Below are 27752 nucleotides of genomic sequence, written 5' to 3'. Positions count from 1 at the left end.
GAAAATAATTTGATGGGCTTTTAATACTGTTCTTTCACTTGCAATACAAATTAGATTGCTAGTTTCTGCAATTTCATCCCAAACATTCTATTTACAGAGGCAAGCCATGTTTAAAGTGAGAGTTATGAAATAATTATTATCTTCGTTACTGAAAGACCGGCCAATAAACTCATGCAGAGAGTTATGACTGCATTGCTACTCCCTGGTATGACCACATTTACAACTTGACTCATCCATATGTGCTTTTAGCATCATTTTGCCTTCTGCAGTTGTCACTTCTTGTTTTGATACTTGTAAAACTGCTACCAAGTACATTTTACATCCTACTTTTCTCCATTAAGTAAAGAAAAAGAAAAATATTTTCCAAGTACTTTTAATCCTCAAGGGAATGATCACACAATGTATTTTATTTCAACAGTATTAAAAAAGCTTTGTATTGTTAAAAAAAATGGTAGTAGTAAAAGAAACCTCATTTGTCACATTTAAATTCTACAATTTGTAGATACCTTTAGAATAGCATAAATACAGGCCACACAATCGATAACTGCAGTAGGAGATAAAAACTTTCTCAGAATTTCTTTCTGAGGATTTGTTTTTCCAGAGATTCAGTGCAGGCATCTGAGCTCTTATTTCATAGTTCATTGGCTCCGAGCTAATGATTCTGTTATTATATTAGCCAATCAATGAAGCCGTTCTAATTTAGCCTGTAGTGATTTAAAATTCCCAGTAGCAGTCTGCACCATTAGCGTCGGGCTCATAGACTGAAGTTCAACCAGGTAGCAACTAACAGCATCCAAGCAAACATTTGTGAATCGTCGCCTGTAAAGAAAACATAGAATAATAACGAGCTCCTTTTTGTTTCTGTATATTAGAATTCATCTGAAATAGAAAGTGAGTTTTAATGGAATAACATATCAGCAAGACATGTCAGCTTCTGTTAAGTATTTAACTATTTATTAGAAAAACTGATTTTTGAAATCTAATGCTTGTGACTAAGGCATAATGGGAAAATAAATTCATCATTACTATTTCCCTGCTATTAAATATATAAACAATAAAACATGATACAGTTAATAGCAACACAAAATATTTAATATTTAGATTACCTCAGATATGAATACAATCAATGTATAAGTTATTAATTTAGATAGTAATTTAAGTATCTAAAATTAGTATCAAATCACAACAACTTAGGTATTAATACTTAAGTAGATATTAAAATTAGACAACATTCACTAAAGTTCTAGTAAGTTAAGAGTATTTAAATCAGCTAACCACAAAAGACCAAAAAAGTGAGAAAAGATGTAAAGTCTATATGTGAACGGAAGTATTTACAGGTATATTTTCAAGAAAATCAGAAGAATTTCTGGTTAGAAGAGTTATCAAGACTTTGCCTAGTTCTGCTCATTGTTTCTGAGACAAGACAGTTCTGACTGAAGGTTTGTACAAGTCTATTCACAAAAGCTGCAAAGCTAGAGATTGTAGAATATGCAGGCAACTTGTTCTAGTACATAGCTATTCTTTTAGCTAGAAATCTTTTCTAATATTAAACCGGAATTCTTTCCTGTTGCAGAGTAAGCTGAATTTTAGTTTTGGAGAGTGATTCATCACCAACCTCTTAAAAACAATTTGGGAAGATCTATCCTCATGTTTAGTCTTCTCTTTTCCAGAATACAAGAACTCAGTGCTTTTAGCCTTTCTTCATGAAACAGTTCACTGCTTCATTCACAAAATGCCTGATTCTCACTTTTCCCCACTCTTCCCAGATTCCCTCGAATTTATCTGTACTACTTAAAGTATGGTGCCAAAATTCACAAAATAATCCTCTCAGTTCCTCATGAATCTTCAGTGAAGTGGAGAAAATTATCTTAATTGAAGTAGTTTATAGGCAGGACCCTGCAAGTTTCCACCAACTGGTTTTGAATGAGTCATCTCACTAATGACTGCTAGGAAAGAAATAGTAAATTCACCCAAAAGAAAAGATGAAAAGCTTTGGGGAATGTTGAAGTGCAGTGCTTTAGGATACTTTATATCTTTCAGTATTTATTAGGATATAGTTGCCTTTCTTACCTCAGAAGTACTCTGCTTGGATCATGTACATATCCTGATAATAATACATGAATACACTCTAAAAGGTGTAAAGGCTTTTTCATTCTATTCCAATATGGGTCCTAAAAAAAATTCCAAAATATTAAGGAGACAAATATTAAGGAGACAAGGAAAAAAAAGTCTGTATGTGTGTACACAAATTGCCAGCTGTGGTAATTATTTATTAATTGTAGCAAAAACATAAGAGAAATGGGAATTCTGTCTTAATCTATATTAAGTCTATATTTAAGTACTATTTTGATTTTTTAAGTACTAAAACATACATGAATTTAACTCAGTTTGCCACTACCTAACGGTCTGTAAAGTAATAGATTTTAGGAAGTTCTGATTTCCTTACACTGTAAGGAATCTGGGTAAAAAGAAGCAAATCAGTTCTCTTTGTTTTAATACTGTTTAAGCCTGTTCTACAAACTAAAAGTTAAAAATATTACTTCTTATTCTTTATCCCTATTACATCAACAGATTAGACAAGATGCAATAATATAGCAAATTTTAATCATTAATAGGAAACAAAATTAATATATTCAAGATACGCTGTTCCTTCAGAAACATAACAATTCTAATCCTATTTAATCCTAAATCAGCTTTAGGTAAAGTAAAAGGATTAACAATCTTCCTCATACTCTAGGACTGAAGTTAATACAATCATCAGGGGGGAAAAAAGCAGCATCAAGAGCCTTTGAGTTAGAAAAAAGAGAACAAAAGCTATGAAGTTGGTATTTTGATATATCATGCTTTAAATTATTATATGTTTCCCCCTAAAGACAGACCTTGATAGTAGTTGAAAACAGTATTTTTATATTTTTTGGCTATTTTCCTTACCCGTGCTTTAAACAACTGGTCATACACTTCAAGCAGCCTTGGCAATGGCACTCCAATTTCTTGCATGGTATATGTTACAAAACCTACATCCCAGTTCAAAATGCAGACCTGTTGCTCTAGAAACTGCACTAAAAAATCTGGAGGACAAAAATAATGGGATGTTTAGATTCCAACTTGTTAATGGGAGTCTAGCAAAGAAAGGCATTTGAAAGTGAGTTACTCCAAGTTTAATTTTCTGTCTTCCTTACAGTTTGTACTTTTCTCCTGTGAAGCACGTACTGTAACAGCTTCCCCTGGTCTGCACTGAGGGAAGGGTATGCAAAATGTAACCACCTCCAAAGATGGTATTAAGCTATCAGAAATGCGTGACAGGGATTACTCATACTAAATACTTTATTACAGTTCTGCCATGGAACTATGCTGTTAAGAAAAGTTCATTAACTTTTGTTTCAGCACAAAAGATCACACTATCATTTAATTTGCTACAATAGCCAGCAACGCTACTGCATCTTTTATCATGTTTAAGTGTCAGTAACAATTAACAGTATATTGTTCAGTACTAATTGTTCTTTTAGAATACTAAAAATATAGTTTAGTGCTGAACAAAGTATTTTCCAGGTTTTTATATAATATCAAGTTGTCAAAACGTGAGCATCTCAACAGAAGAAAGAAGATCAAAAAGGATCCAGAAATCTCCTGAATTGTTTTTAGAATCTGCCCCTGCAGATAGCAGTAGATACTTCAAAAGACTGCAGATAAATGTTGTTGCCTAAAATCTTATTATATGTATAAATACACATTTTTACTTTGTACTTTAATACAAACAAACTTTACTATTTTCTAAAATGGGATCTGCACAGCCATCCAAAAATAACTGTTGCTGCTTTCTAAGCTTCATTTACTTCCCATTCGGGGTGAAACCCTGTAAATTCTGGTTAAATTCCTAGATAAATTCTAAGAAAAATTGCACCTGTAAAAACTGTAATGGTTTTACAATCATACAATTATACTGTGTTTAAAAAATTAGAGGCCAATAGGAATTCTACTTCTACTCCCTCTCTACAATCCCTTGTGAAAGTCACTGTAATAATGAGCAAGTATCACAATGCTTTTTTTCCTATTTCCTGAATAAAACTAAAAGGTACTACCTGGCTACCCTCAAGATCAACTCCATCACTGCTGACAGTTGAAATTATCTGTGAAATTTTTCACTGTAGCTGAAGCAACAAATTACTACAGTAATTATGTATCATAAGCATGAAATTATTTATCACAATATTATCAATATGCTTTCCTTTTAGATTTTAAAAAATTAGACATTTCTTAGGTTAAAACTTTTTTAAGAGGCTAAAAAGAAAGCTGAGACCCATTCAGGTAATGCATATGTTTATCTCCTATGCAAGCTAAACAACTTGCCTAAGGGGAAGTAACGAGGTGTGCCAGCATACATCTTTCCAAGCAATACCATCTTCAGACTAAGTGCTTGCATTCTGTCAGTGGGGCTCAGAGACACACTATCACTCAACTCTGAAAGTGAAAAGAAATCATTCAGAGAGAACTTCAGAAAAAAAGTTCCACACTTATACACAACTACACTGAGGTACTTAAATTTACTACTAACACATCAAAATCTTACGCTATTGTCAGTGCAAAATCAGCATGTGGAGGTGAAACACAACTTATGGTCTGTATGCACATATATTCACAGATTTTTAAGTTTCCTTGACGTTCCATGCAAATCTACTTTAAAAAAAAAGACAACAAACAACCCCTCCCAAATCCTCAACACCAAACCCACAAAAAACCCACTACCACATAGCTTTTCCCTCAAATCACTGTCAATGTTGTTTGCACAATGGCAACCTCAAACACAACATCCAAAGAAAAAAAAAATGAACAAGGAAGAGAGTGAGGTACCAACTCATGGTAAAGGGTGAGGCAGATTATCCCAGTAGAGTGGCTATGCTTGCAGAGCTATGCCCAATATTCTGCTTCCCTATAAATGGACAAAACCCTTACACTTCCACTCCTGTCAATGTTATGAAAATGCTGAAGTCCCTGAATATTCTTTAATTTTTGTCATGACAAATTTAATGTTTTTATTGTAATTTCCTAATAGTGAAACTTTCAGACAAAATTTCACAGATATTCTGTAGTCCACATATAATGGCATCTAAGAACAAGGGAGGAAATGACTTCTTAAATGTTATCTGGAATGTGATTATGCAAGCCATACATGCAATATGTTCAAACATACATGTAAAAATATTACTTTTCTGTCCTTTAGGTACACAAGCCAAAGGTAATAACATTAATGAATTGCTAGTTAACTATGCTTACCAAATATATTACAGAATAGTCCAGAAAAGATGCATCTCATTTGGACAACGTGTCAGTAGCAGCACAGTCAGTCTTAAAAGCTTTAATTGTACCATTTGCCTGTAGTTCTAGCTTGTACCACTCCTAGTCCATTAAGACCTACCTTTCTCTATGATTTCTTGCCAGAGAGTTTGCACCAAGATAGGATCAGAATGACCCGCACAATGTATAATTGCCAGCTTACACTCCGAGAGCTTAAAAGGGTCAGCAAATTCTCCATAGAGCTGAAAGAAAAATTACCAGGCTTTACATTTCTGGTAGGATAAAAAGGAAATTTGTAAAATCAGCTTTTCCTTATTTTGTATGGTGGACATCAGACTAGTAATGGTGCAACTGAAGTTAACTATTATCAAACACTAAATGATTTTTATTTTAGTACATTTAGGTTCACTTCTTAAATACAATCCCCAATTTTATATGAAGTTATAATTAACACGGTTAATTTTCTAACAATTTTCCCATTAAATGAAGAAATCTAAGAGACTTAAAGAAGATAAACACATGGAAGAAATTAAAGTACTAATGACTGAAGCAATATCAAAGTACAGAAAAAGACAGCTGAGGGTAACAGACATTCTGAGACCAGGAATGCCAAACTGTCTATTATTTTTCCTAGCCAGCATAGAATCATTCTTTACAAAACATTTTCTCCACGCTGAAATGTGATAAACTGACTTTTAATACAGCGAAATTTTAATCACCTTGGTTATATCCATCAGCTCAGCATCAAGCTGGGAGATTGCATCTTGCACCGAAGAATGATGGGAATACTGCCGCTGGAATGTTTCTTGTATTTGAAGCTGGATCCTTGCAACCTTGTTTAAAAAGAAAAATAAAATATTTCAAGACTGGATTAATTTAATCAAACTTTAAGAACACACCCAGAATTAACTTTAACTTATTTAAATGTAGAAATGTTACTCTCTTACACCTCAGAGCCTCCTATCAACTGCATAACTTTGCCACGTTGGGAAGAAAGCACGGAAGACTGTTTCTACAGAATTGGTAATAAAAATGTCATGTGCCAATGTGACAAAGTGAATAATGCATTTACAGTGTCGCTTAGATTAATATTTTTTCTTACTTCCATTTTCTCTTCTAGCTCATGTAGGAATTCACCATCTGCAGCTATAGAGGATATGGCAGTGGAACTTTTGGCACTCAAGATGGCACGTGCAATGTACTCAAGACGCTGCTGAAGAGAAATTTCTGTGCTGCAAAACAAATATTCAAAATAAAATGGGTACTTAATGTAATTATTTGAGGGTTAGTTATATTCTAACTAGACTCTGGGAATTAGTATGCGACTTCTTCTGATTTACTAAAACATGCAGGAGGTTATCCAACCATGTAACGCCAATTTGTTTCAGGCTCAGTTCTAGTGTACTTCAATCCACTGCTCCATAATTACACTATCGCATTATAAAATTCTGTGTGAGAAACAACCATGTAACATACGGTACTTACAATAGGAAATGCATTGCAAGCTAATGTATAATACATAAACATATAATTTCTTTCCAATAATGGCCTGGATTAGAAGCTAACATATTCCATCATTCATTTAAAATACTTTTAGCAAACATCCTTGGGCATTGGCCTTTTGTTGTCCTTGAGCTTTTCTTAAAATACCTACACATAAAGTTTTGATTTTAAGTTTGTTTGGTTTTTCCCCAATTACCTCAATATATGCAATAGATCACATATAATCCATACCTATGCAGGTCAGCCAACTTAGCCAAGACTCTGGCTGCATTACTAAAATTTCTGTTCTTTTCAAAGTATCTCCACAGTAAATCCATATAACGGACTTTGTTTTGGTCAATCTTGGTCATCCGCACAAGATAGGGTTCCAAAAAGGGGGAAGTAACCTGCAAAAGTCATAAAGATAACATTTACATTCTTACTATGTCCTCTTTTATAAAGCATTGGCATTATTACTATTAACTCTTCCAGTTCAGTGGAACTCTCCAACAAATTACTTTGTTGTATAGAGATAAGCTCACCTGTAACAGTTTGTCTGCCAAGTCAACTTGTATCAACCAGTTGTAAAGTGCAATACTGAAGAGTTCATCTGTTGAACGCTGAGCCAGCTTTAGCATTTGTTCAAACTAAGGGAAGAAAAGGCCAAAGCTGTTATTCCAGAAGTGGTTACATTACATCAAGCACTGAATACATATGGGACAATACTCAGGTTCACATTATTTGCGTGTCATCACTTCTATGAACTGTCTGTACAAAAAGAAGCCAATTCATGACAAATCTTGACTTTTATCTACTTTGCTAAACTATTCATTAAATTTTTTAAATAATAAATTCTACACCCCTTCAAATCACACTATTTTCTGGAGTTCAGTCATGATTTTTTTCTGAGTTTCTTACATGGTGTCCTGCTTCTTCATTGCTTAGCATGTTGGGGTCAGATGACAGCACTGGAGGACCTGGCTTTTTGGGTACACTAGGAGACTGAGGAGCAGCTTTACTTTGATTCACTAACTCTTGAAGGGTGTCAGTGATGCACTTGTAGCTGTTCAATCTGTAAACAGAGCAAAATAACATAAAGGCCTCCAAATTTCATTGCAGCTATCTATGAAATATTCTTCTCAAATGTTGTTATTGTATGCCTTTGTAAACACAATTACTAAAATTTAGAAAAGGTCACAGATTATTGTCAGCTAGTTGCCACAATCTAGTTCGTTCTCAATCCTCTTTCTAACAAGTATTTCTGTAATGTTCAAATCACAATGTTTTCTGCAGCTATCAGTTTACCCTCTGTTCCAGGCTAAGTTGGTGCCATGTTAATGATAACCAAGGAGAGCATGCTAGGCAAAAACATCTATATTGTGTCCCTTATTATAAAATGCTTGTTTGTCATTACCCTGCATACCTTCCCCAAAAGAGTGACTTTTCCAGTCACTTGAAATAAAGGACACCATATAATGGTAATAAGGTATCCTGAAAACTTGCCTCTCTTGAAAGGCTTGGAGTCCAACAACATCCTCTTCTGGTTCTCCATTTTTATAGAAATGAAGGCCAAGACCTTGGGGATCTTTCTTCTCAGCAGCTGTAAGAGAGAGTTCTACTACTCCCTCATAGAAACGCACTAGGGAAAAAAACAACACAACAAATATCACCATTCATTATTGTATTAAATTTGTGCCAAAATTGTAAGTGACATCAAAGACTACCCATTTTAGCAAGCAAGAAAAAATAAACCCCATTCCCCTGGTCTGTATCATATACACGTTTATGCCTGTACCTAACCTGTGGGATTACATGCAAGTTTGAAGTTACATATTTGTACAGAGGCCAAAATCTTGACTATTACAACAGTTATATCTACATTTAAATTATGTACTAGCTTCCAATGCACAAGGCAGGATTCAGAATCATGTTTCAAACAGCATATTTGGTATAAAACCTTACCTGCAAAAGTATAGTCATTTACACTCTGCTTACAAACAGCCCAAATTTCCTAAAAATGTTTTTACTACATATATGAAACAAATGGACACTGTAATGTGAAATAAGTGGATAGGAATATTTTTATACAGAAGTGAGGTTTTTGATTGGTTGGTGAAATCTAGAAAGGCTATAAAATGAGTTGAAAGTTAGTAAACAGAACAAACAAAAAAGATGGCACTAAAGGATACTAGAGAAACTATTTACCAGAACGTGATCAGTGATTGCCTCTTACCTTGCCTATATTGTGCACAAACATTAGCAAGGTCTACTTGATTACTGATCTTCTGGTACTCTTTCAGTGACTCTCTTAGCATCTTCTCTTTTTCCAGTTTGCTTTGAGCCTGTCGAGACCGCTGAAGCAGTTCATTTGCCTAAAGACAAATGATGGGAAAATGGAAATTATTCACATGAGCACATCATGAACAGATCATGGCTATTGTAAGTTAATGAGTCATTATTCCAAACTTCAAAGCTGAAACAGTAGAAACATCATCCTCTCAAAAGCACTCTCTCTCCACTTGATAACACCAAGTTTCCAGCAGAAAGACTGTACAATGGCAGTTGAGAGAAGGGCTTAAAACTTGACCAACCAACTGGTTCCTCATTCTCCCCTCACCAGTTACTTTTATCAAATTTATTTGAAGAGCTTGAAAGAGTGAAATTCTTAAACGCAATCATCTTCCCACATATTCCGTGAAACCAGGCAACAGACAGAAAACAAGAGACTTGCTGAGGAAAGACTGGAGTAAGAACACATTTTATAAACATCAAGAAGACAGTTTTATTAGACTTCACACTGGAAGTAGAGACCCTATGAACACTACAAATAACTGGAAATGCTTCAAACCAGAGCTTGCATAATTTTCAGCATTAATCAACTACAAGACACCAATAGGCATGTGACCTCCCTTCATTAGTTCTTGTGCTCCTGAAACTACTTAAGCATAGTGATTTGCAAGCTGCCCAACTTCTCTCATTTGAACATGTTCTAAAGTTGTGGTTTAGTGCTGTAGAAAAGTGCGCTTACCTTGGAACACACAGCATCATCAGTGCTATAAAGAAGAGGACAGATATCTTGCAAATGGGCAATGATGCCATCCACAGCAGCATTATCTCTGATATAACAGTTTATGAGAGAAGCAATGAGTGCTCCAGTCAACTCTCTGTCTCTGATTACCAAGTCTTTAAAAGCAGTAATCTTTAGATGTTCTTGAAGTTCCTGAAGATAGACAGAATTTCATTAGTTTACCTAAGTTTTTACTTTATTCTCTTTACAAGTCACCATGTAACAGTAGCAAAATCAATGTCTTCCAGTAAATAAAAACACACAAAACTCCAATGACTGACATGCACAGCATAGAAATACATATTTAAAATACATATTATATAGCAAAATGGAAATAATAAAGAAAGCCCTATCAATGAAGGCACTAGACCCTTGGATGCCAAAGAACAGTGAGAACTCTTAGCAGACTTCCTCTGCCATCTTCACTATGTGTCACTTTTGTTTCAGATTTCTGTAAGAATGGAAATAGCAGTTCTCATTACTTCACAGCGCACCATCAGAATGCACACCATCTAAAATGAGTATGTCACAGTTTTTAGTAATGGGAACCATCTGACTACTGTCATAGATAAAAAAATGACAGATGCATAAAAAGAAGGAATTTTAAAAGTTTGAGGTTTGTACTCTTTATGTTTTTTTATATTAAATTACATCAAATTTTATTTTTTTTTTAATTATTAGGAATATTTGCTCACAGAGCAGTAGTGCCTATGTAGCGTCTATGTAGGATCACTAACAACATTAAAGTACTATTACGAGAACTCTAGAACTACTGAAGACAGAGAAAAAAGTTCTATTTGTTAAACAATTAGTTAACTCCTTGTCCAACACAAGAGAAAAGTTGCCTGTGCTAGAAATCGTGCTAACTCCCCAAAGCAACAGTGTGAAGAGCTTCAGCTTCTGTGCATTTGTAAAGTCTAAAAATTCTTTTTAACAACTTCTCCAATAATCTATTTTCCTTCAAGTGCTAGGACAGAATGCCTAGTATTCGAATTAATAGCTTTGTCAATGGCTAGCTGCAAATTCAACATTAGCAAAGGGTACACAGCAGTTAGCATGCATAGCTCTGTAGGTTTCCTTCTTTACAAACAAGGACAGGCTGAAAGAATTGGGATTGTTCAGCCTGGAGAAGGCTCAGAGGGCAGTGTGTGGGATCTTACTAATATTTATGGGAAGGTGTAAAGAAGGCAGACCCAGACTCTTCTCAGTGATGCCCAGTGACAGGACATGATGTAATGGCCAAAAAATGAAGCAAAGGAACCTGAACATAAGAAAAATCTTTTTTACGCTAAAGGTGGTTGAACAACTGGAACAGGTTGTCCTGAGACACTGTGGAGTCTCCACCTTTGGAAATATTAAAAACCTTATTGAACATGGCCCTGGGCAAGCTCCTCTAGCTGACCCTGCTTTGAGCAGAGGGGGCAGATAATTTCCAGAGGTCCCTTCCAACCTCAGCTATTCTGTGATACATTCTGGACCCCTACTTACACAAAAGTGCAAGGGTTTGAGACTCTACAACCCTATTGCTCTCTACTGTTAAACCTTTACCAACACTAAGGCAAAGAGTCAATTCCTCTCGACTGCACAATATTGGTCTCTTCTTTTCAGTACATTTTGCAGAATATGCTTAAGGTGAAAACACAGTAATTTATAAAACCGGACTCATTATTAACTGTCAATAAAAGTCAAATAAAATCTATTGTTAGCGATACTTCAAATTTGCTAAAACTGGGTGATGAGGTCAGTACTACATGTCAGTCTCTTAAAAATGAACACTTGCAACCCAAGTAAAAACTCAGTATGTGGTTTAAAATTCATTATATGTTTCTCAATGAATTAAAATAACACTCCTTTGGGAGGATTTAGGTAGCAAAAGAAATTCAGATGTCAAAACCAAAGAAAATCATATGATTCAAATCGTACCTTCTGAAGTTCACCTACAACAACACTGAACTGGTGCTCACACAGCAACTTCCATAAAGCCAATGCCTGGCAGGTTTTGCGAACAAGCTGCTGGATGCCTTGAAGTGAGGTCTTCTCAGTTAGCTGTGCCTCAGCTGAAAAAGCAAACAGATTGTCAATAAGTAACTGTTCTACATGTTTCAAATTAGCATGTAAATTTTTGAGTTTTTACAATAACAATCTCCTTAAATTTCTAACTTTTCTCTTCCATTCTTGATTAATGCTGCCTGACTGTCTTTGGAGGAAAAGTACCATGTTAACATTTCCCCAAAGCAAATACCATCAGTTAACATTTATTTCAAACTATGCAACAATGGAGGATTCCTTTCTGAGAAGTAGTATGGCTTCATGTAAGTGCACTGGATTCACCTCTCAGTCTTAAATTTTTGCTTGTTTTTTTCATAAATAGTTATTATAAAGGTATTTATGATGAACATAAACAAAATAAAAATAAAACCATACATATTCCCTTTTTGTTTGATTACCTGCGTATGCTTTTAGAAAGAACAATTACAGTTGCAACTTTGGTCAACACTGTCTACACTATCTTTAAAGGAACAGCAACTCTGTAAACCAGTAACATTTAAATCTCATAAGATGTATTATATTCACTGAAAGAATATGGACATACTTATTATATGGGTGGAACATAATTGCAACAATTTAAGTCTTTACTTCTGAGTGCTTACAGTTCAGAAATGAGGCAGCAGTAATTATATTGTGTCATTTAGCTATCCAGAAGTGTTTATGGACTTTGGAATGCATAAAAATGAAAAATAATATTATTAAATGTCTACCAAATTCCACAAAATGACTTTTAAAAAAAAATTTACTCACAGTATAAAAAGTGAGCAGTACAGAAAAAGTAGCAGAAATTAAAACCCAGGATTATACTCACATAGACCACAACCATCTTCAATTCTGTATACACATCAGCAACACTTTCCAACCTGCCTGCAAGTGCTGGGCAAAAGCTACACTATAGGAGGAAATGAGTTCAAATGGGGTGTGTGACAAGCCTCTTGTTTCTAAACAAAGTTTTGTAGACGTTTCAGTGACTGTAACTTTGGCAATTTGCATTACCGTATTTCTTTTTAATAGAACAACATACTTGTCTCACAAACGAATTGCTTAACTATTGCTATCCAAAGTTGGTTTCCAAACTAGTCCTTTTTCTAAAGAACTTATACTCAATTATGGCATATTGATTAATGTCAAATTTGTATAGAAAAAAGGCATTTTTATTCAGAGGTTTTAACAAGAGAAGTGAGAAAGGCAACACAGAAACACACCATTCCCTGGTACTTCCTGTTAAAAAGTAATTATGTACCATGGTATTTCCTCTGGAGTTCTTGCTGGACTTGCTGCGAACTTCCACCATCAGGCCGCATGAAACCCAGGAGCCTCTGTTGCAGATTGGCTGGTGTGCTGAAACTGCAATTCCAAAATAAAGAGATGCTAATATGATTACAAATACTGAATCTTTTAAAGATGAAATCTAACAACTCATTTTTAGCATCTGAATAGTTGAAGCTGGAGACCATACATACACTTCAACTCAACAGAAATATGCATGGTGTAGTTTTTTAAGAGCTGGACAGTTAATTAGTAAATTTAACACAATGAATAATACCTTGGGTTTCCAAGGGCTCCTACTGTAGCAAACTGTGAATTTCTATCCAGAAATTCTTGTAAACCTTTTAGTTCTTGTAGTACACATTCCAGCACATGTGATGGAACACTGCTTTCTACCTGCAAAAGAAAGCAGACTTCTTTACAGAAAGCTTAGTTTCCAAACTTTAAAAAAAAATAATCTGCAGTTTTAAACTAAAGCCACTAAAAAGACAAATGCAAAGAGGGTACATAAATACAGAAATAAATAGCATAAGAGTAATGCTATCACTAGAACACAACATTATTACACCATAGCTGTTGAGGAGAGGCACACGTGTGAAAAGGCAGTAGTCCTCCGAAGACACAGTATTCAAGATGTTACCTTCATTGCCCCTCTGATAACCAAATCAGCTGTGTTTTACTATTTCCAACTCTGAAATAAAACAATGATTGAGCATTGCTAAGACACAGAGTGTAACTGCCAAGGTCTTCCAGAGTCTCCCAGTTATCTTAACTGGAAGAGGAAAGCTCATATAGCAGTTAATCTGCATTGCTGAAATTACTTAGTTTAGGATTCTATTAACATCCACAGTCAGAAAAGATTTTGCTATTTTGATCATGGGCAAAAAGTGAAACACCAAGAAGATGCTGGAAATTTTTTTATGTCCTTACATAACTGCAATGTTTATCCTTAACCCACTAAAGCATTTTATTTTTAGGCGTTGTCTGAAGGGGGTAGGCAGAAATGAAGGAAGTGCAATCACTAAACAGAGAGAAAACTGGCCATTGCCAATTAACAACTGAGATCAAATTACAGTTAGGTTTCTTACAAAGTAACTTTCAAAATAGTAGCTTAAAAAGATTTAAAACCTACAATTACTTCTCAGTTAAGAGCACAGCACTTAAGAAAACATTCAAATTGACAACAACAACATTTTTTTCCTTATCTGCTTATAATTGGGAACAGAATTATAACAGGGCTTAAAAATAAAAAAAATTCTTTTACATACTGCAACAACTTCTCGATTGCCACTTTTGAAAACTCTCTCCACAACTATACTGCCATCCCAAATATTTCTGCAACACAAAACAGTACTGTGTTAAAAGCCAAGTAATTTAAGCAAGTATTTTTGCAAGTCTTCTACGTCTCATTTCTTAAGAAAGAAATGGTAATGCTTTTCACTTCAAGGTCTAAAACAAGGATTTAATGTGGATGAAAATTAAACACTCAAAAAAAGTTACCATTATACATTTCTGAATGGTACAGATATAGATAATCAACAAAATTTCAAATTTTAGAACTTTAATCAAATGAAGTTTGACACTCTCAAATACTTTAAATACAGGTCAATATCATTCTCTGGAAATATAGTGTATGCAAACAAGTGTCATAACAAAAATTTCTTTCCCAACCAGCATGCAGAGATGACCAACATATGAAGAGTTCTGTTCCTGCTTGGAGTGTTTAGTAACACAGGACTCAACATCCAAGTAACTGAACGCTCTTTACTCTTGCTTCATTGCCCTGATTTGAGCATTCTGTTTAAAGCTTCTTAACAGAAAAGACTTCAAACCAGGACTTTGATCCTGTGAGTCCTTCTGCATTTCTGTTTCACCCTTTAGTAGGAGTTTGAAACATACAGCTCATAGGTTTGAAAAATAAAACTGCAGTTTTTAGAGTTGTGCATATAAACTGTATTGCAGGATCAATGTCTAAGCAACTTTCCTGTCCTAGCCATTCACTGAATGTATTATTATTAATAGAGCTGTAAAGAAAATGTGTTATATCAATGGGTACTTCATAAACAGAACATAAAAATGCACTTTACTGATTGCAAATTTAAATGCTATTAAGATACAATTCACCACATAGAACCATTAGGGAAAAAAAAAAACTATGAAACAAATTGAGTGACAGAATCTCCTTTTACACAAATACTCACCCTATAATCCGAGCAAAGTATATGCAGATGCCATTGTGTCTTCCAGAAAATACTATCTCAGGACCCATCATTCCACTAATGGATGTACCAGGGTGAGATATGGAATTCCCAGAAGGAAACAGGGAAGTTGACATACTAGGAGGTTGTAAACCTAGGGTAAAAGTAGGTAAATATTAGTCATTTGAATGCAAATAAAAAAGCCTAGTAAAAAAAAAAAAACAACCCTCCCATTTCTCCAGAAAGGGAAAAGAAGGCATTACCCTGCCCAGGTGTTGTCAAAAAGCTAAGATTAGGATATGGACTATCAACAGTCAAGGGGGAACCTAAAAGGGAAAAGAAATAAAGGTAAGTTTGTTTAAAAAAAATAAACAAATAAAAAACTCCAAACCAAAATATAACCCATAAAATCCCTGTGCAAAAGCAGCAAAGTTGTTAAATAAAGTACTTTAAGTTAGAACCATTCCAACAGCTTTTATTTACAGTTAAATACCAAATTGCACTCATTTCTTATCAAAACAACACTCTGTAAGTGAGCCGAATGGATACACTTCTTTCAAGTGCGATTATTAAGCATATTTTTTTCCCCAGCACTCACGTGTTATTTATTGCACACCATCTGTTCCCTGCATTGGATATAATAGTCTGCATACCTTTTCTTGTTCTGCACCTTCTGACTGCTCCCATTCCTGATACAGGCACCTATTCTCAAAGCACTCACTTTCAGTCATTTACATGTTTTCAAAGAATATCAATTTTACCGTCAAAGCACTCAACTGAAAGAAACTGGTACTGTTACTCTGCATTTTTACATGAGGCATTTTTTACATGTTCATTGGACAAACACTACAGCAACACCGTTAACTTGGAATGTTCAGTTTGAGACTATCCACAGCCTCAGATTCAGCTGTGAATACTCAACTCTTCTGCAAATTAAGTCTGAATACTTAACTTAAGAGCCCAAAATATAAGGAACACGTGTGGTCATCTACAAAAATGTCCATGTACCATCAGAATGTGAGATGATATATCACAGAAAGGGCAAGAAAACTGGCACTCTGAAAATTCGCCTTTTATCAAAGAATCAGTCCTTCTTGCCGTATTCACTGTAGTTCTCTCAACTTGGCAACAAACAACAGCACAAAGGATAACAAAGTCTTTCACTAAACAGTGCCAATGCATTCTCAGAGCACATTCACCTGTGTGCCAAGCAAAGCACAAACTTACAGAAAAGCAGCAAGCGAATGCATGACTAGACTTTAAACAGTGAGAAAAAGCGAGAACTACATTAAAGGTGCCTGGCTTTTTAATAACATTATTGCAATGTACTTTCGCATGCAAAATTTCAAGGTGTTTTAATCAATTTCTGTCAGCACTGCCTGACCCACCATGTGGGACATCCACAATATCAGAATCTTAATTTCACATGACAGTTCTCTACCCTTTGAGCAAACGGAGTAAGTAGTAGCAGAAGAATGGTGCCATCTTCCACCTGGACCTGTCACTGAAGCAAAATGGAAACACGTGCTTTGATACTAGGTTTCAAAAAGGCATATACACAGCAAATGATAACAATATCCAAACATTTAGACTTGGGAAAAATATATTCACTTCTAAAAGGAGACATGTTATTGATGACAGAGCTTCCTGTTATTTCCTCCACACCTTACTTTCATTTTCAGTCTGCTCCTAGCACCTGTCCTCCCCATAGCTGCTGTCTTCTCCAACTCAGATTTAATTTTCCATTCTTAAGTCTTGCCTCAGCTCCTGCTCACATTGCTACTGTTCCACACCATCAAGCTTGAAAAATGATGCCACTGATGCATTAAAAATAGGTACTCTTCATAATGGTTTAGTACTAGTTAAGAATTCTGAAAAAGACAGTCAACTGTTTTTCCAAAACTTCATCCCAGTTCAGCACACCTTTCTCCAATACTTAGGAATTTGGATATATGTCAAAAATGGTACTGAAATGGACTTTTATTGCATTCCAGAAAATCAAGTTTTTTCCAAGTCTGATGGCAAGATTGAACGCCACATGTCAGATAAGGGTAAAGGATCTTGGAAATTAACAAGTTACTGATTAAAAAAAATAATTAATTAAATTCAGTAATTCAACCAGAGTTCCAAATTCATGATTATGAAGTTCTTTTTTAAAAACTCTTAAGATCTGGAGTTGAGTAATACATGTTAAGGGACAACTTCCTGAAGCAACTGTAGAAATTTAAGTGAATTCGAGTAATGCAGAAAGGCCTCCACTCCAATAAGCATCAAGTTCTGAGGAAAAAGAATAGGCACTATTCTCATTTGTAGGTGGCACTGACAACCTAAGCAGAAACCCAGTGTTGAAGCTAGAGCTTTTACAGTGAGAATCACTCCAAACAACTAATCCATTTCTTGATCAAAACTTTTCTTCTCATAAGCATATCTGCAAAGGTATGACAATGACATTATAAGAAGATACTCTGCTATAGCCACACAACAACCAACTAATCTTTGTAAAGTTTGAACTATAGTATTGATAAATTGTTCTCTGGCTGCTGAAGTGCCTCTGGCAGCAATAAATGTATACCTTCTTTACATAATCTTAACAGATTATATGCAACACCCAGACATAGTTTGAGGTCACGTCACCCTCTCACTAAATCAAAAAATCGCTCAAGAGAAATGGAAAAAACTCTGTAATTAATTAGCCAGTGAGTGGAAAATCAAGGACTATTTCAGACAAGAACACAGGTACTTGTGAAACGACAAAATACAACATATTTAAGGAAAAAAAAAACTGTTCAAAACCATGAAATGCTTGCTACTTACCGGCAGGAACAGGAGAACCCAAAATAGGTCCAACATTGCTTGGAGGAGGCAGAGCTGACGGAAATCTCATTTGTGCTTCACCACCATACCTAAAGTTTACATGGAACGACAAAAATTCCTCACATTTCATATACAGTCCCATTTAATTTGCATGTCTTTGAGAATTAACAGAAATTTTGGTGTTCTTTTAAAGTGGGGAATAAAAAAACCAGCAAAATTTTTCAGAAATATTTGTGACTGTATGAACTTTTGGCAGAAGAAAAGAAAACTAACTGAATACGTGTTATATGAAAAGCATTAACATATGCAATTGCAGAACAACTAAAATTTTTTTTTTGTGGATGTTTTAAGTTCTGTGGTGATATGATATGACCTGGCTTTGAAGACAAATTTACCAATTCTCAAAATCAGGCTTATGCTTTAGTACCTTTTTAAGGTTTGCCTCTACCGGAAAGGGGAAGGGAGGACACAGTTGAGATGACCTGTGCTTATCCTTCTATTGTCCACAAGTAATTTCTATCCATCTCTCTCCTGTACCTCTACAGGAGCACTTTCTTACATCTTCCCTTGCTAACTCCCATCTCTCCAGAGTTATCATCCACATTTTCTCTCAGATCTTGTAATGTAACTGAGTTTAACAAAGAGCAGCTATTCACAGCCTACTCAGAATAGCTGACTTGATCTAACACCTGCACAAGTTTTGGAAAAGAACAAGCAAGCTTTTGGGAGCATAACACTTGAACTCTAGCACAAACACACAGTCAAAGCTGCACATTTTATCATCACTTTCAACAGCAGTATCTTACCAAAACCCTTTCTTCCTCCAGGCTACATGCCCTGTGAGGACAGCCAAGAGACTCACAAGACACCAACTTGTTTAATGCAGCTAATGAAAATACATGTATCTGCACCATACCAAGGATATGCAGTCCGTAAGATACATTGATGACAAATTAATCCTCCAGAGTAGAAGCCTGTACTTCCTCACTCAATTTGCAGTGGAAAAACCCAACCCAAACCAAAAAATCACCTCCCCTCCAAAAATAAAAACCAACGTCTATGACCAAGAGCCATCAGGCTCTGAACAGGGTAAATCTATTTGAAAATAAATTTCCTTGGCACAATGGTGAACAGCATACATAACTATAATACATTAAGAAAAAAAAACCAAACCCAGACCAAACCAAAACAAAAAAACCCCAAACCTGAAAACTCCACAAAACTTAAAAAATTTGTCTGTTCTTTTTCCAGCTGTCTGAGTTGGTGTCTTTAAAGATACTACTACACACTGCACTTCAAAGAACTGGGATACTGTGAAGCACAGATAAAGGCATTTCAAGCAGGTTCAACTACATTTTCAATAGCCGCCTCTACATGTGGAATAGAAGCATCCAAAAGGGGAACGAACCAGAAATCACCATTACAGGAAGCTTCCTTTGTTGATGAGCCCTAAATTAGTGCAAAAGCATATTTTACCAGATTTTAATAGCCTATGCTCATTTTAAAACAACGCTCGCTCAGGCAGCAGGTTAAAGAGCCTGTACAATTATTTAGTGCCTGTAGTGATCCTGAGCGTAATATTCAGAACAACCTACAGAACTGAAACTTACCTGAAGAATGCTCGAGTAGCCCAGGCAGATACTTCTCTATCACATGCAGCATTAGAACAGGCCAAGATAAGGCAAGTGGCACAGGCCTGATCCTCCTAGAGCATATTATACTATTAGTGTGGCAGCTTGTATCACATTGATAAGAAAAGTATAAAGGTTATATTGCTCAATAACTAAACAGTAACTACTTTTTGCATTGTTTTATTTAGAAGGCAAGGAAATCAGCTCTTCCCGATTATAGACAGGAAGTGAATCATGGTGAGGCATCCCACTGTGGCAGGTAAGTTTTTATTATACAGTTTTTGCAAACTCAGTACGATTACTGGCAGGAGACAATCTCCACGTGTGTCACCTAATTATGACTAAGATTCACGCAATTTCTACAGAAACGTAAATTAAGATTGTGTTTGAAGAAGAAAATCTATATAAATAACGGTTTGCATATTCTAATGGCATGTTAAAATATCACTTAACGTCCTATCAAAGCACAACAGAATAGAGTGAACATTCACTACAGATACTAATCGGTACTAGTCAAATTAAAATTGTAATCCACAATAGCTTCCTTTACCTTAAACAAAAAAAACAGAGCAATTATCCACATTTCTACTAGCCTTAAAAATGTAAAAATCTCTTGTAGTGGTAGGAATTAAAGTTTTTTAGAAAGTCTTCCTCCCCTGCTCTTAGATGAACCTCCTTCCGAAACTAAGAACTATATTATACTTCTGCGTACAAGACACATGAGAATTTCAGGGAAAGTGTATTACACTTCCATTTTTAGATATCATAAAATAAGAAGTTGTTTCTCATTACACAATCTTGTTTTATGTACACAATACAGGAGGAAAAGCTAATACTTTAACTGATAAATGAAATGTTAACTAGAAGTTTATAGCAACAACAAAAAGATGTTAAAGAAAGTGATAAGATTTACATAAATGTTATAAAGCTTCCACTTTTCATAACAGGTCAAAAGTTCTTACCTGATGCAACTTGAAAAATCTTTCAATCTCTTCTCCATCTCCACCTATATTGCTGACAAGCAGATGCCGCAGCTGATCGACAGGTCTGAGTTTATGAAATATAAAACTCCCCTAAAAGTAACCCAAACTAAGTTAGAATAAAGTTGTCTTTCCTCTAGCCATCCCAACACCCCCTCCCCACAATGCTTATCTTTAGCATTCTGAATTTTCCTTTGTCACACTATTGATCAAATTATAACATGAATGGTGCCTGAAGCCCAGTTCCCATTCACATGCAGAAAATTCTCTAGTGAGTCTAGGAAAGGCAAGAAAAATACTGCAATGGCTATAAATTCTCCATGAACTGAGTTAATTTTGCTGTTCTTAGCCTAATATGAAGCATACAATACAAACATATAGCAAGTATATACAGAAAAGAAAGGCTTTATGTATCTTGCAAATCCTCAAAACTGCCTGGAAAAAAAAGCTTGAATTCAGGATCAAGGGCACGGTAAGACTACACTCAAATCATCTTGCCTGCATCCATACCAACTACTGAAGAGGGTCTAATTAGTGCCTTTAACAAAACAGCTGCCATTAAACAAATGCAGGTTGAGTCTAAAGGTTGCAAGACATTAATGATTGATTTTATTTTTTCTGTTTAAGACATTAAGTGCCCTAAAACATTGCTATATGTAACCAGAAAACAGAAGTAGGGAAGTTAATTCCTTTTTTCTTTTTGTGGGTTTTGTTTTTAAAACCCTTTCAAAAAACCCTTTTGAGATGACTTCTACGACAAAGAAGATATTATTTATTCAAATTTCAATTGCCAAGAATATTGACTCAAACTATATTTTTTGGGCAGCTGGTGTCTGTTTCAATTTCATATAATCATGAGTGTAACCAAGGTTAAGAGAACTTCTCAGATGATCTGTACCTACAAGGATCTCCAAAACCCAACAAAAACTATTAATACACTGTAAAAGAGAAGCTGGCCCAATAGCTTTGAGTAAATTTAAAATAGGTAAGGATGGTTTCAACAACCTTCTTCCTTATTCCTTTTTATGTTCAGAATATAATCCATAAAACATATCCAAAATTAATAAACATAGACAGGTTTCGATCAGTCTGCCAACTTTATACTTAGTGTCCTGATTGCCTATATTAAGAAAACTAATACTCACCTGGGCTGAAAGGAGAACAAACTTCTTAGGTGGCAGCATGTGTTGCTGCACAACAACAGGTGAATCAGTTATTGGAATAATGTCTTTATTTAGCGGTGTTACAATCTTCTGAACTTTAAATTCATCAATAGCAGAAAGAGCCCAGGAATGTCCATCAACACGGGTAGTCATCTGAACAACAGATAGATATTATCCAAATTTTGGTAACAGACATGGATTTTGTACATCCATGATGATATTTTATTATTTACCATTTAAAACTACACAGATCAAAATCTATTCTTGACACAAGAAAACCCAAAGAAAATAAGCAAGTTCTTGTATTGTCTAACAGAGGGTTACCACCAAATTTGCAGCTCTATATATACTGTTGCTTTTGGGGGACAGGGATAGTGTTTTGTATTTAAATGTAAAACAACTTGCAAAGTGGGATCCTTTAACGCTGCTACAATATAAACAGCAACTATCTGCTAACCAAATCAGAACAAACTACCAAAGGTATCATGAATTTACATAATTTCTTAAAGAAACAAAAAATGTGGCAGCTGAATGATAAAGGTTTAAGAGACTTTCACAGTTGGCAACAGTACTTCAACTCAAGAGACATACGGTAGCGAAGACATTCCACAACACTGGATGCTGACAAGGGAACTGCTGCTCAAGAACAGACTGCAGTTTTGTTTGGGAAACCTAGCTGTCTGTTACTGTCAAATGCCTTGGAAAAAAAGAGAGGTCAGCACTTCAGATATTTATGTGTAAGTTTTTGCAGGCAAGGGATCTGGAGAAATTATAAAACTCCTTTGTAAGTTATTAAACCAGCAGATAAATCAAAACCTTACTTTGAAACTTTTAACTTACAAAGTCTCTCCATTTACTTCAACTTTACCACTGCTCCTCCAATAATACTGGTTTTGACATGTCACTCCTCTACTTCAGCAGACTTCTGACTTCCTTCAGAGCTGGAATACCTGGAATGTTCTCCCTGAACTGATGCATAAGGCAACTAACCCACTTCAAACTCCTCTTACAAGCCCACTTACGTAACAATTAGGAAAAAGAAAATCAGAAAAAAACCCCATGAAATAATGAAGAAATTGATTATGTCTGAAATTTAATGAAGACGTTGCGTATCAGTTTAAAAAGAAACCCAAAGTCTCTAGCACCTATATTTAAAACAATGTTTGCCAAATTTTATCCTCATCAAAAACACCACTAGGGACTGCGGACCATGTCTTCCTGTGCTTGTGCACAATATGCAGCATGCTAGACAACTTTTCAAACATGTTAATTAGAAGTCAAGTTCTTAGAAGTCAATGCAATTGCTTTTGATACATCGCACGCATCAAGCTATAAGTATGGCTGGACTAGGAATTCCTACTCAGAGATCAGTCCCCATTCACTGACAGACAAAACTGCCTACTATTTTTTTTTAAGCATATAGCTTGGTAAGCATTTCCAAGCTCCTCATGGAAGTTTTATGTGAACTACCCATTTGCAGATAGTATTATTCAAGTACCTGTTATCAGAAAGGAAAACTCATCTAGATTCCATCAAAATTGTAAAAAAGGTTGCTTGAGTACCTGTGTTTCCATCATTGGCTTCTGAAAAGGGAAGGAATCATGATTGATACACCACAGGATGTCATTATCCTCATTTTCTGAAGCTGCCATCAGCAGGACCCCTAACAAGAACAGCAATATTAAGTTTGTATTAGAAGCAATAATCATGCATTAGCTGCAAATCCATTAACTCATTCCTTATGGAGTAAAAAATCAATCTTTAAGTCCTAATCATGCAATCTGAACAGCAAATAGTATCTCCTGAGTTTCTATGTCATAGGGTTCTTCAGAAGGTCACTTTTAACCCCATTTGCCATCTCCTCTAAAAGGTATGAACAAAAATGGGTCTAAAATAAAATCTCTGAGCTGTGTTCCACTGCTTACCTTTGCTATACAGAGCTCTGTGAACCTTTGTGGGCTTCTCCACATTAGAAGAAGCTGAAAATCCAGGCGGCAAACGGACATGAACCAAGGTTAACGTGGAGGGACGAGCTGTTGGATGCTTAAATTGTGAAGTACTAAAATACAGTCGGACACCTGAACAAAAGATAAAAAAAGGTCACAATTTTGCTAAACTGTGCAGATGCCATTTGTCAGTTTAAAAGGGGAGGAATTACTATTGCTTTCTCACCTGCATGTGTGATTGCTAGTAGTTGGCAGTCTATGGATTCAGAATTTTCAATCACTGCTATCTGAACAATAGGCTTAAATACAGAGCGATCTATTGTTCTAAAAAACAAAGCAAAAAAATCCCATAGACTCTCAATCCGAAGAAATAAGCAAACAACATTCTTCAAAAATACAGGATGAAACTATTGGCCTTAAAGAAAACCTCTTACATTACAATTGTCATAAATATACCTGGCAATGGTCCCAGCAGCAGAAACTATAGCATTTTGTGAAAGAGAAGTAACCCTGGTCATTCCCTGACCATCTTGTCCCAAATCGTAAACCTGCAATTCAATAATACAACTTAGTGATTTACAGCTGAATGATTAATACAGCCTCACCTATCAAGCAGCAACTCAAAGTCTATTTTTATTTCATCCTCAAGTTTCCATATAATTGAGGGGAAGATCAAAAGGCTACTCTTTCCTCAGAAGAAAGTATTTTAGGTCTTCAGCACACACTTTGTTACAAAAAGATAAACTACAATAATATCCTGACATACCTAAGAGAATTCTCAGGTACTGAGGAAAACTTAAGTTATATACACATTAGTAACATTGCCAACGGTCATTAGAAGAAGTCACATACTTGCAGCACTCCTTTTTCTGAGCGGGTGTGTAAGATATTTCGAGAGTTGTCAATGGCGATTTGAACTACAGGATCTGGGGATGGGGGGGAAAACAGGGAGAACCAGCAAATCAACACTGGATTTGGTGAAAACAAATTTAAGACAGAATATCTATAAAATAATTAATTGTAAGTTAACAAAAACTGCAGAGTCCCACACAGGACTCCTACCAGAAGTGATTTAAAACAGCAATCAATTTCTCATAATTATTAGTAAACTAAAAAAAAAAGAACCACAAATTGCATCATAATTTCAAATTATTTTCCACTGAACAGTGAAACGGGGAAAAATTGTTTACTTAAAGATTCTCTTTGCAGTGATCCCACTAAGCACATATTAATTTGGTACTACAGAACACTAACCTTAATCACAAATGTCAAACTTTCCAGGCTTTGGTATCCGTAATCTGAACTAGACACACAAACAAGTGAGCTGATTTTTATAACTGTCAACCACTGCAAATTTCATTGACAATAACTAAATGCTCTGAATGAGGAAACTCTTCAGTCTGACTTCCTGGTAGTATTATTTAAAAGGTTACATTAAATTATTGGGTAAGTCTTTAACATCAATACATACCATCCTCTGAGAATGTGAACTGTAGCAATGAAGGAATAAGGAAAGACAGCGCGCTCTTTGAATGATTAATTTTTCTACAGCGCTGGCTAAACCAGCCTGCTTCAGCCTACAATTTAAAACAAATACAGTGTTGAAAGAAAAAACAAAACAACAACCAAACTAGTAGTAAAAGTCCTTAACAGGACAAGTATGAAAACAAGTAAAAATCTAACTACACACCACTGATTTAACTGAAAAAGTATGTATTATTCAATTGAAAGAAATAGGTTATCATTAGAAGGAAAATTTTACGTAAAAAAGGATGCAGGATGTCACAATTTTAATTTATTTTTTAAGTTGACCAGAGGTGCATTGCTATTCCTCATATAATTACTACTTCTTCAAAGGAAATGCATCTACACTAAGATGTCACAGCTGTTGTGCAACCAAGTCGTGGTTTTGGCTAGGATACAGTTAATTTTCTTCACAGTAGCTAGTGTGGGGCTATGTTTTGTATTTGTGATGAAAACAGTGCTGGTAATGCCAAGATGTTTCCGTTACTGCTGAGCAGTGCTTACACAGAGTCAAGGCCTTTTCTGCTTCTCACCCCACCCCACCAGCGAGCAGGCTGGGGGTACACAAGAAGCTGGGAGGGGATACAGCCGGGACAGCTGACCCCAACTGACCAAAGGGATATCCCATACCATATAATGTCATGCTCAGCATATAAAGCTGGGGGAAGAAGGAAGCGGGGAACGTTCAGAGTAATGGCTTTTTTTCTTCCCGAGTAACCGTTATGTGTGATGGAGCCCTGCTTTCCTGGAGATGGCTGAACAGCTGCCTGCTATGGGAAGTAGTGAATTAATTCCTTGTTTTGCTTTGCTTGTGTGCACAGCTTTTGCTTTACCTATTAAATTGTCTTTATCTCAGCCCACAAGTTTTCTCACTTTTACCCTTCTGATTCTCTCCCCCATCCCACTGTGAGTGAGGTGAGTGAGCAGCTGTGTGATGCTTAGCTGCCGGCTGACGTTAAACCACGACAGAAGCCATAGAATCATAGAATAATTTAGGTTGGAAAAGACCTTCAAGATCATTGAGTCCAACCATCAACCATGCCCACTAAACCACGTCCTGAAGTGCCTTGTCTACATGCTTTTCGAATACCTCCATGAATGGTGACTCAACCACTTCCCTGGGCAGCCTGGTCCAATGCCTGACAACCCTCTCAGTAAAGAAATTTTTTCTAATATCCAACCTAAACCTGCCCTGGTGCAGCTTGAGGCCATTTCCTCTCATCCTATCTCCAGCCACCTGACAGAAGAGACCAGCACCCACCTCACTACAACCCCCCTCAGGCAGTTGTAGAGAGCGATAAGGTCTCCCCTCAGCCTCCTTTTCTCCAGACTAAACAATCCCAGCTCCCTCAGCCGCTCCTCACAAGACTTGTGCTCCAGGCCCCTCACCAGCTTGGTTGCCCTTCTCAACATGCAACATAACTACGCAAGAAAAAGCAAACCTGACACGTTTTAGAACTTAGTGCCTAGATCCCACAACAGTGAAACAATGAAAAATGCCTGTGTATAAAACCTGTAGTCACCTGGTATGCTACTTCATATAAGCAGCCATCTTTTCCAGCCAAAAAGATACGTCCGTTATCAGTAGATGTTATTGCCAGAATGTAAGTATTGTCAGTAGGGAGCGAATAGAGAGGATCTGGTAGCAGCTGCATTCCACCAGACATACTGTCATTGAGCGATCCAGTACCTTAAATAAATAAATAAATCTTCTTCAGTTTTAAAGTTGTTCTAATAAATATTACAGGTCTGTGAAAAGAAGCATTCTGGAAAACAGGAAAATTTACAGCAAATTTCATTAATTACTAAACACATTCTGGAATAGCTATTCTCCCAAGTGAACTGCAGAGTAAGAAATCTGCTGTTTTTAAAAAAATTGAAAGTAAATTCTCTGTATAAGTTTCCAAGTAAGAAAATGCAGTGTTTTTCATTTCCATACATCGTCATCTCCTCTAAATCACAAGTTTAAAACACAGATCTCCAATTTTTTTCTCTTTCACATCAAGATAGTCTAAACAGAGAGCAGAAGATTGAAATCCTCTCATCACTTTCTGCAAACAATTCTGTATTTTCTCTTTTAATATATATAGCATAAAAAAAAAAGGTATCAGGTTCTTAGTTTCTGTGGTTGGAATACAAATGTCAACCAGGTTAATGAACTGTATTCACCAGTTCCAAGATTGAAGCCCATCTCTTCTCTCCCTCTCCAACATGCTTTTTAATTAACAGGAGCACCTGTTTCAGAAGCTCTTTTTATGTTAAACAGGTGAGTAATACAACTCAATGCTCCTATGGGACTCCAGAATCCAGCAACTGCAAACCCCATAAAATTATTTC

General features: G+C 35.8%; 1 protein-coding gene across 1 annotated transcript in view; it reads right to left on the bottom strand.

Annotated features, from left to right (window-relative positions):
• Positions 1–357: 357 nt before the first annotated feature.
• NUP155 (nucleoporin 155) overlaps positions 358–27752 on the bottom strand; it is a 31583-nt gene continuing 4188 nt past the window's right edge. Inside the window, exons 6-35 of the mRNA XM_049794323.1 lie at positions 26939–27105; positions 25363–25468; positions 24744–24817; positions 24348–24439; positions 24118–24215; positions 23871–24023; positions 23508–23608; positions 21928–22098; positions 20765–20875; positions 19782–19876; positions 18172–18260; positions 15621–15683; positions 15361–15511; positions 14428–14494; positions 13437–13555; positions 13134–13237; positions 11765–11898; positions 9803–9994; positions 9008–9146; positions 8278–8413; positions 7693–7846; positions 7317–7421; positions 7027–7181; positions 6395–6524; positions 6012–6125; positions 5414–5534; positions 4348–4458; positions 2932–3068; positions 2071–2171; positions 358–819 (exon numbers count right to left, since the gene is read on the bottom strand). Coding sequence (XP_049650280.1) covers positions 681–819; positions 2071–2171; positions 2932–3068; positions 4348–4458; positions 5414–5534; positions 6012–6125; positions 6395–6524; positions 7027–7181; positions 7317–7421; positions 7693–7846; positions 8278–8413; positions 9008–9146; positions 9803–9994; positions 11765–11898; positions 13134–13237; positions 13437–13555; positions 14428–14494; positions 15361–15511; positions 15621–15683; positions 18172–18260; positions 19782–19876; positions 20765–20875; positions 21928–22098; positions 23508–23608; positions 23871–24023; positions 24118–24215; positions 24348–24439; positions 24744–24817; positions 25363–25468; positions 26939–27105 — 3629 coding nt within the window. The 3' untranslated portion in view covers positions 358–680. The remainder of the gene's footprint in view (positions 820–2070; positions 2172–2931; positions 3069–4347; positions 4459–5413; positions 5535–6011; positions 6126–6394; positions 6525–7026; positions 7182–7316; positions 7422–7692; positions 7847–8277; positions 8414–9007; positions 9147–9802; positions 9995–11764; positions 11899–13133; positions 13238–13436; positions 13556–14427; positions 14495–15360; positions 15512–15620; positions 15684–18171; positions 18261–19781; positions 19877–20764; positions 20876–21927; positions 22099–23507; positions 23609–23870; positions 24024–24117; positions 24216–24347; positions 24440–24743; positions 24818–25362; positions 25469–26938; positions 27106–27752) is intronic.

Source organism: Accipiter gentilis, chromosome Z, assembly GCF_929443795.1.
Source record: "Accipiter gentilis chromosome Z, bAccGen1.1, whole genome shotgun sequence".
Taxonomy (NCBI): Eukaryota; Metazoa; Chordata; class Aves; order Accipitriformes; family Accipitridae; genus Astur; species Astur gentilis.
Note: the sequence above shows the minus strand (reverse complement) of the source record. Positions and strands in the feature narration are given on the sequence as shown.